Source organism: Somniosus microcephalus, unplaced genomic scaffold (genome assembly GCF_052327205.1).
Source record: "Somniosus microcephalus isolate GS21.2 unplaced genomic scaffold, FLI_Smic_1.0 unresolved_chr6, whole genome shotgun sequence".
In the NCBI taxonomy this organism is placed as follows: domain Eukaryota; kingdom Metazoa; phylum Chordata; class Chondrichthyes; order Squaliformes; family Somniosidae; genus Somniosus; species Somniosus microcephalus.
This window is the reverse complement of record NW_028225184.1, coordinates 44,578,244-44,593,144: the sequence shown is the minus strand read 5'-3', so window position 1 is coordinate 44,593,144 and position 14,901 is coordinate 44,578,244. Positions and strand designations below refer to the sequence as shown.

General features: G+C 46.7%; 1 protein-coding gene across 1 annotated transcript in view; it reads right to left on the bottom strand.

Annotated features, from left to right (window-relative positions):
- Positions 1-292: 292 nt before the first annotated feature.
- Positions 293-14,901, bottom strand: part of LOC147087252 (putative G protein-coupled receptor 139) — a 30,343-nt gene continuing 15,734 nt past the window's right edge. The window contains exon 2 of the mRNA XM_085978136.1: positions 293-1,194. Coding sequence (XP_085834262.1) covers positions 293-1,194 — 902 coding nt within the window. The remainder of the gene's footprint in view (positions 1,195-14,901) is intronic.

The following is a 14,901-nucleotide window of genomic DNA, read 5'->3' as shown; positions in this document are numbered from 1 at the left end:
GCGGACAGCCCGGGGGAGAGCGGCTCGCTGCAATATCAGGACCAGGGAACCCAGTGTACACGGTTTGTGAGAGAGTGAGTGTGTGAATGTCCTCAATCACCGGCCCCGCGGACAGCCCGGGGGAGAGCAGATCACCACAATATCAGGCGCAGGGAACCCAGTGTACACGGTTTGTGAGAGAGTGAGTGTGTGAATGTCCTCAATCACCGGCCCCGCGGACAGCCCGGGGGAGAGCGGCTCGCTGCAATATCAGGCGCAGGGAACTCTCAGCCTGCAAATTTTCAACTTCTTCTCATCCTTTAATAAATTTCACAATCAGAGTAAAGGGATATTTTGCCAATTTCTTCAACTGCTCTCTATACTTAGTCTGGGTCATGGCATAAATCCCAGTGTTTGTGCAGCAACTCAGCTGCTGCAGCCCATATCCCATTTCCAGTACATAATCAGGTAGTTCTACAGACACAGACACCAAATGCCTTATCCGCCACCATATACAATACATCATGAACACTGCCCATAGCAGGATGAAATTGCCGGAGATAACAAGCAGTAAAATGATGGATTTCCTGCGGCTCTCCATCTCTGGGTCTCTGGGACTCTCCCCATTGCTGGGACCCCGGAGTCTCCTGCGGGCTCTGCTGGCCACTAATATGTGTCTGACAGTGACAGCATTCAGCAGCAGAATCAGGACAAATGGGACTCCCGGTGTGAGAATATAATGAATGAACTCGATTGCGCCCCAGACGCGTGAATTCCGAACATTGCTTGTTACAAAACAAAACCAGGCGCTGTTCGAAAGCCAATACCGATCTGTGAACATAAAATACCAGAAAATGTTTTTTAAAGAGCTCAGCACAGTCACTGTTCCCAGAACAACAGCCGCCGTTTTCTCAGTGCAATATTTAGTTTTCAGCTTCTGGCAACAAATGGCCACAAATCGGTCAAAGGTGAAAGTGACGGTGAACCAGACAGAACAGTCTGTGGCTGCATAAAGCAGGACGGCATGGATATTACACACGGGGATGGACCGCACGAAATCAAACTGTTCCCTATAAACAACCGGAATCTGCCACAATATCAGGTCGAGGATAACGACCAGTAGATCCGCCGTTGCCATAGCCACCAGGTAGTGAGTGACACATTTGGAGAGACCGCACTTTCCCCGTGACAGGATCACAATCGTCACTAAGTTCACTGTGAGGACGGAAAGTGTACATGGAAATTATATATCATGCTTGGAGCAAAAGCATCAGTTTGATGGAATTCGGGGTGAATTCTGCAACACATTACCGACATTCAATGATATAATTTAATTCTATTACCTCTGGAGCTGAATAGAGGGTTTATTGTAAGAATAATCGGGAATAGATTGCTGAATCAAGAAATGAAATTGGGATAAATGCAACATAAAAGTAACAACTGTTTCATCAATGCGAGATTAAACGATAGATTAACCTTTAGCCCAGCAGACAAAAGCACCGCCCGAGGTATCAGGGGCACAAAGGACCAGAACCTCTCAGGAAGCCTTCGTGTCCCGGGATTAGTCAGCATTTTTAGCGGTGCAATTCGCTTCTGTGCCCCTGTGTTCAGGAGGGGGAAATGCAGCATGCATTACTGCTCCTGCTTCGATAATCCATTATGTTTTGAACTGACAATGAATGCAACAGCAAAATACAGAAACTAAAACCTTGTCATGCAATAATTACAGACAATTGTATGTAAAATATACGGATGTAATATGACAATGTGCAGATAATAAATGCAAGTGCAGTGCCGTTGTAAAGAAAACTGGGCTGTCAGAAGTGTTTCAAAGATTGAGTTTTCCACATTTTTTTGAAAGACTCAAATCTTACATCATTGAACGGAAGATTTTCCAAAAAGCATTGCAAATAACATCAAAAAGAAAGGACACAGAATTAAAATAAATAGTAATCATTGATGAGCTAATGCCCCACCAAATACATTGATCAGGATCGAATCGTACGACGTATCACACAGGCAATGCTTTTGTAAAGTATCTGAATAGAAATGGCAGAGACGTATTCTTGTATTTTTCATCTTTTGGCATCCAACTTGTGCACATAATATTCGGCAGCAAAATATCAAAGGATTTTCTTATTCTCAGTACTTCAGTTACAACCTGCTGAGATTGTTCTTCCTGAAGTACAGCAAGAAGCAACAGAGAATCACTCTGGGTCTCGCTGAGTGATCCACTGAAATGTGACAGGCGGGCATGGGATCCAATTGTAAATTCAAAACAATGATTAGAAATAAATGTATTGAAATCTAACTGAATGAACATTTTGTGAGAATGTAAGTTATCCTTGTAATAATTTTCCAGCCATCAGAAGCAGAGCCACTAATATAGAGCCGTAGACCGTGGGAAAGGAGACACTGACTGGAACTGAATGATTACCAGAAATTTCAGACCTTTAAAGATGTGTCTGGGATCTGGCAGGATCTGTACCTGTGACACTGTAAGTAACCATACCGAGCATTAGGTGAAAACAACAGCAAAATATTGCGGATACTGGAAATCTGAAATGAAAACAGAAAATGCTGGAAATACTCAGCGGCTCAGGCAGCATCTGTGGAGAGAAACAGAATTAACATTTCAGGTCGATGACCTTTGGCCTTCAGGTGAAAAATCTCCCAAACTAAGATAGCATTTTTCTGATCTGATACAAATGTTGTGCAGATAGCAGACTGAAATTTGTTAAATGAAGTGCCCCGTCCAATGAATTTGCTGGATTTGAATATAGAACATTTGAATCTTGGTAACACTGTATCACCTTCAGAATCAATATCTGACAGCAACGCGGTTGGGATGGGGAATGGCAAAGAGTGAAACACAGTTAAACATGGTGTACAGAATTAATAGCTGCATACAAAGACTTGCCAGGAACACCAACAGTAGCCAGGGTGTTCCAGTATGTTAATACAACAACCCATGCCTTAACAAAGATGCAGCAACTTGAACCACATAATATCATCAATAACTGAATATATCATGCTAAATAGCAAGAATAATATTACAGTGTAACATGGTTTATAGAATTAATAACTGGATATAGTTCCTCACTAGAAACAACAACGAGGAGGTGATAGTAAATATTTTCTGTATCATAAGATATTCCTAATATCCATAACACTTATCCCCGATCCATGCCTTCCCTTGTGTGAGTAGGTGCTGGGCTTTGTTTTCTAAAATTACCGAGGACAGAACAGAGAGAAGGGCCTTTCTCTTCCTGTGTTGATCTAAAGCTGAGAACAAAAGGCGAGAAAGTGACAGAAAGAAGGAAGGGATAACGTGTTAGCTGTGGCTAAATGGGTAGCACCCTGGCCTCCGAGTCAGAAGGCGCTATAAAATGCAAGTCCTTCTTTCTTAAAAGATAGAATCATTCAATGGTTACAGCACCGAAGGAGGTAATTCGGCCCGTCGAGCCCGTGCTCGCTCGCTTCAAGAGCACTTCAGCTAGTCTCACCCCCCGCCACACACTTTCCCTGTAGCCCTGCATTTATATCTCCTACAGCCACTTATCCAATTCCCTTTGAAAGCCCCGATTGATTCTGCCTCCACCAACCGTTCAGGCAGTGCATTCCAGATCATAACCACTCGCTGCGCAAAAAAAGATTTTCCTCATGTCAGCTTTGGTTCTTCTGCAAATCACCTTAAATCTGTGTCCGATGATTCGCGACCTTTCTCCAAATGGGAACCGTTTCTCTCTATTTACTCTGTCTGGACCCCTTATGATTTTCAACACCTCTGCACAATCTCCTCTCCAACTTCTCTGCTCTAAGGAGACAAACCCCAGCTTTTCCAGTCTATCCACGTATCTGAAGTTCCTCATCCCTGGAAATATTCCTGTAAATCATTTCAGCAACCTCTCTAATGCCTTCACATCCTTCCTAATTTGCGGTGCCCAGAATTGAAAAAAGTACTCCACTTGAGGCCGACACAGTGCTTTATACATGTTCATCATAACTTCCTTGTTTATGTATTCTATGCTTCTTTTTATGAAGTCAAGGATCCCATAGGCTTTTTAACCGCTTTCTACCCTGTACTTTCAACGATTTGTGCACATATACCCCCAGGTGTGTCTGTTCATGCACCCCCTTTAGAATTCTGCCCTATAGTTTAGATTGCCTCTCCTCATTCTTCCTAACAAAATGTATAACTTCACACTTTTCTGCGTTAAATTTAATCTGCCACGTGTCCGCCCATTCCATCAGCCTATTTATGTCCTCTTCAAGTCTGTCACTATATGCCTCATTGTTCACTATACTTCCAAGTGTTGTGTCGTCTGCAAATTTCGAAATTGTGCGCTGCACAACCACGTCCAACTCATAAATATATATCAAGAAAAGCAGTGCTCCTAGCACCGACCCTTAAACAACACCTGTATACCTTCCTCTAATCGGGAAAGCAACAGTTCGCCACTGCTCTCTGTTTCCTGTCACTGGACCAATGTCGTATCCATGGTGCCACTGCCCCTTTTATTCCATGTGCTTCAACTTTGCTGGAAAGCCGATTATGTGGCACTTTATCAATCGCCTTTTTGAAGACCATGTACACCACTTGAACTGCATTGCCCTCATCAACCCTCTCTGTTATATTAGCAAAAAACTCCGTCAGGTTGGTTAAACATGATTTTCCTTTGACAAATCCGTGCAGGCTTTCCTTACTAATCCACAGTTGTCCACACTTAATTTTGTCCCGGATTATCGTTTCTAAAAGTTTCCCAACCAGCAAGATTAAACTGACTGGCCTGTTGTTGCTGGGTTGATCCGTATACCCTTTTTTGCAAAAGGATGTATCATTTGCAATTCTCCAGTCGTCTAGCAGCACACCCTTTCTAAGGAAGATTGGAAGATTATGGCAATAACTCCGCCATTTCCACCCTCGCCTCCCTCAGCATCTTCGGATGCATCCCATCCGCTCCTGGTGACTTATCCACTTTAAGTACAAGAAGATTTTGTAGTATCTCGTCTTTATCAATTTTTAGCCCATCCACTCTCTCAACTACCTCGTCTTTGACTATGACTTTGGCAGCAGCTTCTTCCTTGTTAAAGACAGATGCAAAGAATTCATTTAGTATCTCCGCCATGTCCATTACCTCCATTCATAGGTCATCGTTTTGTCCTTAATTACCCCCATTACTATCCATTTACTATCTACATGCCTATAGAAGACTTTTGATTCCAATTTATGTTTGCTGTAATTCTATTTTCATATTCTCTCTTTGCCACTCCTATTTCCTTTTTCACTTCCTCTCTGAAATTTCTATATTCAGCCTGGTTCTCACTTACATTCTAAACTTGACATCTGTCATACTCCCCCTTTCTCTGCTTCCTCTTACTCTCTGTCTCTTTTATCATCCAGGGAGCTTTGGCTTTGGTTCCCCGACCTTTGGCCCTCGCGGGAATGTACCTCGATTGTACCCGAATCATCTGTTCTTTAAAGGAGCCCATTGTTCAATTAGAGTTTTGCATGCCAGTCTTTGATTCCAAATTACCCGGGCAGGCTGTGTTGTCAACAAACTGAAGCTGGCCCTCCTCCAATTAAGTATTTTTACAATAGATTGCTCCCTAACAATTTTCCACAGCTAATCTAAACCTTATGCGAATATGATCACTGTTCCCTAAATGTTTGCTTACTGACACTGGCACCACTTCACCTATCTCATTCCTCAGAAGCAGATCTAGCAATGCCTCCTTCATCTTTGGGCCAGGAATGCACCAATCAAGAAAGTTCTCTTGAATTCACTTCAAAAATTCTTTCCACTCTCTGCCCTTTATATGTTAACTATCTCAGTCTATATTATGATAATTGAAGCCCCCCATTTTCACTGCTCTCTATTTCTTCATTGCAAATTTGCTCCTCCATGTCTTTCCCACTAGTTGGTGATGTGTGGAATACACCTAGTCGTATCATGGTACCACCATTGTTTCTTAACTCGAAACCAATAGATTCTGTCCTTTGCTGCTCCTGGAAATCCTCTCTCTCCAGCACTGCAACATTCTCCTTAATCAAAACTGCTGCCACAGCTCCATTCTTTCCTGCACGTTTTGTCCCGTACACCTTATATCTGGGAATATTTATGAACAAATCCTGCCCTTGTTTCAGCCAGGTCTCTGTTATCGCCACAACAACATTTTCCGATGTGGCGATGTGCGACTGCAGCTGAAAAACCTTACTTACCAAATGTCGTTCGTTTACATACATGCACTGTAAACCTATCTTAGACATTACAATAGCAAAGTGCTGCGGTGCTGGAAACCTGAAATAACGACAGAGGAAGCTGGAAACACTCAGCAGGTCAGGCACCTCCCGTGGAGAGAGAACATTAGTAACTTTTCAGGTCGGTGATACTTCGTCAGAACTGGATAAAGTTAGAGATGTGACAGCTTTAAGCAGGTGCATGAGCAGGGAAAGGGGGGAGGTAAGAACAAAAGGGAAGGCCTGTGGTAGGGTGGGAGGCAGGAGTGGTTAAATGTTGCAATGGAAAAGGCAGAATCATCAAAAGCTGCCTCCTGAAGAAATAGGGGCAGAGATTATGGTCTGAAATTGTTGAGCTCAGTGTTGAGTCCAGAAGGCTGTAAAATATCTAATAGAAGGATGAGGAGCTTTTCTTCGAGCTGACGTTGTTTGAAGCTGAGGACGGAGAGGTCAGAGGGGGAGTGGAGCGCTTGTCACTTTAATTATCCGCTCCACTCCCACTCTGACTGGAGCTCAGGCAACAGCTGTTGATGAATCTGACATCCCCATTTGCAACGTTTAACTACTCCTGCTTCCCACCCTAACACAGACCGTTGCTTTTGTTATTTCCTCTCCTCCTCCTTTCCCAGCTTCCACACATGCTGACAATCTGTTACATCTCTAATGTTTTCCAGTTCTGACGAAGGGGCACAGATCTGAAACGTTAACTCTGTTTCACTGCCCACAGATTCTGCCTTACATGCTGAGTGTTTCCAGCATTTCCTGTTGTTATCTTAGACTTCCTTGGATTCTCTCTTAGTCTGAACCCATCTAATACCGTACTATTTCATGCTCTTCTGCTGCCTATCCCTCCAACTCCATTGTGTAACTTGTTTCTCCTTTCTAATGCAAAATCCTGGTGCCCAACCCCCTGGAAGATTAATTTTAAACCTCCCCAACAGATCTATCAAGCCCCTCCCGCCCCTCGTGAGAACATTGGTCGCAGTTCTGTTGAGGTGCAGCCTGTACAGGTCCCACCTCCCCAAGAACAGGCAACAATATCCCAGGGATCTAAAGCCCTCCTTTCTGCGCCATCTCTCCATCCACGCATTAATCTGGTCTATCCCCATATTTCTATATTCACTAGCTCGTGGCACCGGGAGTAATATCCAGAGATGACTACCTTCGAGATGCTGCTTTTTAATCTCTTCCTAGCATTTTACAGGAGCACATCACTCTTTCTACCTATGACATTGGTACTGATATGGACCACGATCTCAGTCTGTTCACCCTCCCCCCCTCAGAATATCCTGCAGACACTGAGTGACACCCTTGTCACTGGCGCCAGGGAGGCAACATATCATCCTGGAATCGTTTGCCGCCGGAGTAAGGCCCCTCTGTTTCCCTAACTAGCGAATCGCCTACCAATATTGCTTTCCTCCTCCCGCCCTGCACAACGGAGTCACCTCTGGTGCCGTGGACTTGGCTCTGGTTATACTCCCCGGAGGTCCCATCAAAAAGTGGTTAGAGAGTGAGATGCACTCAGGGGACTCCTGCACTACATGCCTGGTCCTACTTGTCTGTCTGACGGCCACCCATTCCCTCGCTGCCTGCACACTCTGCTGCGAGTTGACCACCTCCTGAAACGTGCTATCCACATAACTGACAGCCTCACGGATGCAACTCAGTGACGCCAGCTGCTGCTCAATCTCCAAAACCCATGGGAAGTGGGATGGAGATCACACATGCCACAAGATGGGCATTCTACGGGACTGTGGTGCCCTGCCATGCGGCTACTTAATAGGCTATTAACGACCTTAACACAATTAAACTCAAGACTTAAAAAAATCACCTTCTGCTCACCATTTCTTTACTTTTCAGCATCTTCCCTTGTGCTCGCTCCCAGCTCCGGGTTCTCTGGCCTACCTTTACCTCCAGCCGCTCCACTCACTCTCTCCTCCTTCCCGCTCTTCCCCTAAATCCTACTCTCTCCAAATTCACAACCTTAGCACTCTGTTTAGAACCACTCCTTTTAGGATCACACTGTGCAGACCATTGACAATATTTGATTTCCTCACTATTGTTCTCTGGTTTATTCCATACAGGCCATCCGGTTCAAGAAATAATAAAAACATGTTCCGAAGAAGCAAGATCTTACCGATGATCCCAGTGATTGAACTATGACACTCGCTTACATGACATTGCTCTCGCCTCAATCCAGGAATTTAGTTCCCAGGGTCGACTAAATTACATTGCTTCGGTCTCAGTCAAGGATTTTTATTCACAGGGCCACCCAGATGACACTGCTCCCGCCTCAGTTCAGGAATTTCATTCACAGGGCTGCGTAGATTAAACGCCTCCCACCTCGGTTCAGGAATGTCATGCCCAGGGCTGGCTAGATTACACTGCTCCCGCCTCAGTTCAGGAATTTCATTCCCAGGGCTGCGTAGATTAAACGCCTCCCGCCTCAGTTCAGGAATGTCAAGCCCAGGGCTGCCTAGATTACACTGCTCCTGCCTCAGTCCAGGAATTTCATTCCCAGGGCTGCCTAGATTACACTGCTCCCGCCTCAGTCCAGGAATTTCATTCCTAGGGTTGCGTAGATTAAACGCCTCCCACCTCGGTTCAGGAATTTCATTCCCAGGGCTGCCTAGATTACACAGCTCCCTCCTCAGTTCAGGAATTTCATTCCCTGGGCCGTCTAGTTTACACTGTTCCCTCCTCAGTCCAGGAATTTCATTCCCAGCGCTGCCTAGTTTATACTGCTCCCTCCTCAGTTCAGGAATTTCATTCCCAGGGCTGCCTAGTTTACTCTGTTCCCTCCTCAGTTCAGGAATTTCATTCCCAGGGCTGCCTAGTTTACACTGTTCCCTCCTCAGTTCAGGAATTTCATTCCCAGGGCTGCCTAGTTTACACTGCTCCCGCCTCTGTTCAGGAATTTCATTCCCCGGTCTGCCTAGATTACACAGCTCCAACCTCAGTCCATGAATTTCATTCCCAGGGCTTCCTAGATTACACTGTTCCCACCTCAGTTCAGGAATTTCATTCTCAGCTGATTTCTATATTGCCTAAAACTAGAACAAGCACAAGAAAAAAATATGTTTCTAAATATTGTCCTTACCCAGACAAACTTGTCATTGTGTTTGACCGAGTGGAAGAATACATAAAAGGGGCAAAGTGTTGATTCCAAGAAATGAAAGGTAAACGTTTAAAATATTAACTAATGAGATAAATACTCTGTAAGCACTTCAATACTCCATGAAATGCTCATGAAACATTGAGTTCTCGCAGTCATACTCACAGAACCATAGCGAGCACTCAACATTCCCGACTCCTCCATCATCATCCTATGGTCTGCACAGATCTAGCAGTGCAGGGGGCACAGGGGTATACAGTCGGGAAGGGAGATACCCTGCATGTCCTCAATCTTACTTATACACATAACGAATTCTCATGGCTTCAGGTCTGACATGGGCAAGGTAACTTCCTGCTGATTACTACCCAACACCCTCCCTCAGCTGATGCATCAGCACATCTTCATGCTGAACACCAGTAGATGGAAGCACCGAGAGCAGAAAGGGCACAAAATATACACTGGTCAGAAGGGGGAGACTTCAATGTCCATCACCAAGATTGACTCGGAAGTACCATCATTAACTGAGTCCTGAAGAACACAGCTGCCAGACTGGGATTGTGGCAGCTGGTGGGAGAATCAACATCAGATAGCATCCTACTTGTCCTCGTCCACACCAAACTACTTATCGCATACGTAGCTGTCCATGACGATATAAGTATGACTTACCACTGCACAATATCTGTGGAGAAGAAGTCTCGCCTTAACCATGAGGTCACCCTCCATCATATCATTCGGCACTACAATGGGGCTCAATGGGATGAAAGAGGCAAGTGATGCCAAAACCAACCTGTCATAGCCAGTGGTTAACGTGAGAACATAAACATAAGAAATAAGAGTCGGAGTAGGCCATCTGGCTCTTGCAGCCTGCTCGGCCATTCAATAAGATCATGGCTGATCATCGAACTCAACTTCAATTTCCTGCCCGTTCTCCAAATCGTTTGATTCCCCTTAAGTCCTGAAATCTATCTCTCTCAAGCTTGAATATACTCAAAGCCTCAGCATTCACAGCCCTCTGAGGCAGATAATTCCACTGATTCACATCTCTCTGAGTGGAGAAATTCCTCGCCATCTAAGTTTTAAATGGCTTACCTCTTATCCCGAGACTATGCCCCTTAGTTCTAGACACTCCAGCCAGGGGAAACAATCTCTCAGCATCTGCTCTGTCAATCACACTCAGAATCTACCCTGTCAATCACACTCAGAATCTACCCTGTCAATCACACTCAGAATCTACACTGTCAATCATACTCAGCATCTAACAGGTCAACCCCCCTCAGCATCTGCCCTGTCAATCCCGCTCAGAATCTACCCTGTCAATCCAACTCAGCATCTTCCCTGTCAATTCCACTGAGCATCTACCCTGTCAAACCCCCTCAGCATCTAACCTGTCAAGCCCCCTCAGCAATTACCCTGTCAATCCCCCTCACAATCTACCTGTCAAACCCCTCAGCATCTGCCCTGTCAATCCCCCTCTGAATCTACCCTGTCAATCCCTCTCAGAATCTGCCCTGTCAAACCCCTCAGCATTTGCCCTGTCAATCCCCCTCAGAATCTAACCTGTCAATCCCCCTCAGCATCTACCCTGTCAATCCCACTCAGCATCTGCCCTGTCAATCCCCCTCAGCATCGGCCCTGTCAATCCCCCTCAGAATCTAACCTGTCAATCCCCCTCAGCATCTACCTCTCAATCCCCCTCAGCATCTACCTGTCAATCCCCCTCAGCATCTACCCTGTCAATCCCCCTCTGCATCTACCCTGTCAATTCCCCTCAGCATCTAACCTGTCAAACACCCTCAGAATCTACCATGTCAATCCACCTCAGAATCAAACCTTCCAAACCCCATCACAATCGGCCCTGTCAAACCCCCTCAGAATCTACCCTGTCAATCGCCCTCAGCATTTGCCCTGTCAACCCCCTCAGAATCTACACTGCTAATCCCCTCAGAATCCACCCTGTCAAACGACCTCAGAATCTGCCTTTTTAATCCCTCTCAGCATCTACCTTGTCAATCTCCCTCTGCATCTACCCGCTCAATCCCGCTCAGAATATACCCTGCCAATCCCCCTCAGCATCAGCCCTGTCAATCAACCTCAGCATCTACCCTGTCAATCCCCCTCAGCATCTAACCTGTCAATCCACCTCAGCATCTGCCCTGTCAATCCCCCTCGGCATCAAACCTGTCAACCCCTCAGAATCTAACCTGTCAATCCCCCTCAGCAACTGCCCTGTCTATCCCCTTCAGCATCTGCCCTGTCCATCCGTTTCAGCATCTGCCCTGCCAATCCCCCTCAGCATCTGCCCTGTCAATCCCCTTCAGAATCTGCCCTGTCAATCCCCCTCAGCATCAACCTTTCAATCCCCCTCAGAATCTGCCCTGTCAATCCCTCTCAGCATCTAACCTGTCAGTCCGCCTCAGCATCAAACCTATCAATCCACCTCAGAATCTACCCTGTCAACCCCCCTCAGCATCTACCCTGTCAATTTATCTCAGCATCTGTCCTGTCAATCCCCCTCAGCATCTACACTGTCAATACCTCTCTGCATCTAACCTGTCAGTCTCCCTCAGCATCTGCCCTGGCAATCAGCCTCAGAATCTACCCTGTTAATCCCCCTCTGCATCTACTCTGTCAATATTTTCAGCATCTGCCCTGTAAATCCCCCTCAGCATCTAACCTGTCAATCCCCCTCAGAACCTGCCCTCTCACCCTCCCTCAACATCTACCCTGTCAATACCCCTGAGCATCTGCCCTGTCAATCTCCTCTCAGCATCTACCTGTCAATATTCCTCAGCATCTACCCTGTCAGTCCCCCTCAGAATCTACCCTGTCAACCCCCCTCAGCATCTACCCTGTCAATCCATCTCAACTTCTGTCCTGTCAATCCCCCTCAGCATCTACACTGTCAATACCTCTCTGCATCTACCCTATCAGTCTCCCTCAGCATCTTCCCTGGCAATCACCCTCAGAATCTACACTGTCAATCCCCCTCTGCATCTACCCTGTCAATCTTTTCAGCACCTGCCCTGTAAATCCCCCTCAGCATCTACCCTGTCAATCTCCTCTCAGCATCTACCTGTCAATATTCCTCAGCATCTACCCTGTCAGTCCCCCTCATAATCTACCCTGTCAATCCCCCTCAGCATCTAACCTGTCAATCCCCCTCAGCATCTGCCCTGTCAATCCCCCTCAGAATCTACACTGTCAATCCGTTCAGAATCTACCCTTTCAAACGACCTCAGAATCTGCCGGGTCAATGCCCCTCATCATCTGCCCTGCCAAACCGCCTCAGCATCTGCCCTGTCAATCGCCTCAGCATCTACTCTGCCAATCCCGGAAATCATCTACTCTGTCAATCCCCCTCAGAATCTACTCTGTAAATCCCAGGCAGCATCTACTCTGTCAATCCCCCTCAGAATCTACTCTGCGAATCCCAGACAGCATCTACTATGTCAATCCCAGACAGCATCTACACTGCCAATCCGCCTCAGAATCTACCGTGGCAATCCCCCTCAGCATCTACCCTGTTATTCCCCTTCAGAATCTACCCTGTCAATCCCCTCAGATTCTATCCTGTCAAGCGATCTCAGAATCAGCCCTGTCAATGCCACTCAGCATCTGACTTGTCAATCCCCCTCAGCATCTGCTCTGTCAATCCCCCGCAGAATCTATTCTGTCAATCCCAGACAGCATCTACACTGTCATTCTCGCTCAGAATCTAATCGGTCCATCACAGACAGCATCTACTCTGACAATCCCTGACAGCATCTACTCTGTCAATCCCAGACAGCATCTACACTGTCAATCCCGCTCAGAATCTATTCTGTCCATCCCAGACAGCATCTACTCTGTCAATCTCAGACAGCATACTCTGCCAATCACAGACAGCATCTACACTGACAATCCCCCTCAGAATCTACCCTGTCATTCCCCCTCAGAATGTATCCTGTCAATCCACCTCAGAATCTATCCTGTCAAAACGCCTCTGAATCTGCCTTGTCAATGCCCCACAGCATCTACCTTGTCAATCCCCCTCAGAATCTAAGCTTTCAATCCCTCTCCGCATCTACCCTGTCAATCTCCCTCAGAATCAACCCTGTCAATCCCCCTCAGAATCTACCTCTCAATCCCCTCAGCATCTGCCCTGTCAATCCCCTCAGAATCTACCTGTCAATCCCCCTCAGAATCTACCCTGTCAATCCCCTCAGCATCTGCCCTGCCAATCCCCTCAGAATCTACCCCGTCAATCCCCCTCCGCATCTGCCCTTTCAATGCCCCTCAGGATCTACTCTGTCAAACTCCTCAGCATCTGCCCTGTCAATCCCCCTCAGCATTTAACCTGTCAATCGCCCTCAGCATCTACCCTGTCAATCCCCTTTAGCATCTGCCCTGTCAATCCCCCTCCGCATCTAGCCTGTCAATCCCCCTCAACATTTACCCTGTCAACCCCCTCAGCATCTACACTGTCAGTTACCTTCCGCATCTACCCTGTCAATCTCCTACATCACATATCCTGTCAATCACCAAAGAATCTGCCCTGTCAATCCTCCTCAGCAGCTACCCTGTCAAGCACCCTCAGAATCAGCCCTTTTAATCTCCCTCAGCATCTGCCCGGTCAAGCCCCCTCAGTACCTGCCCTGTCAATCCTCCCCAGCATCTACCCTGTCAATCCCCATCAGAATCTACCCTGTCAATCCCCCTCAGCGTCTGCCCTGCCAGTGTACCTCAGAATCTGCCCTGTCAATAACCCTCAGCGTCTACCCTGTCAATCCCCCTCAGAATCTACTCTGGCAATCCCCCTCAGCATCTAAGCTGTAAACACCCCCAGCATCTACCCTGTCACAACCCCAGCATCTACCCTGTCAAACCCCCTCAGAATCTACCCTGTCAATTCCTCTCAGCATTTCCCCTTTCAATCCCCCTCAGAATCTACACTTTCAATCCCCTCAGAATCTACCCAGTCAAACGAACTCAGAATCTGCCCTGTCAATGCCTCTCCACATCTACCCTGTCAATCCACCTCAGAATCTACCCTGTCAATCCCTCTCCACATCTACCCTGTCAATCCCCCTCAGAATTAACCCAGTCAATCCCCTCAGAACCTACCTTTCAAACGACATCAAAATCTGCCCTGTTAATCCGCCTTCACATCTGCCCTGCCAATTCCCCTCAGCTCCTAACCTGTCAATCGCCCTCAGAATCTAACCTGAAACTACCCCTCAGCATCTACCCTCTCAATCCCCCTGAGAATCTACCCTGTCAATACCCATCAGCATCTGCCCTTTCAATCGCCCTCAGAATCTAACCTATCATTGCCCCTGAGCATCTACCCTGTCAATCACGCTCAGCTCCTACCCTGTCAATCCACTTCAAAAGCTATCCTGAATATACCCCTGAGAATCTACCCTGTCAAACCCCCTCAGCATCTACCCTGTCAAATCCCCTCAGAATTGAACCTGAAAATACCCTTCAGAACATCTGCTTGTCAACACCCCTCATAATCCGCAGTGTCAATCCCCTTCAGCATCTGCCTGTCAAGCCCCCTCATAATCTACCCTTTCAATCTCCC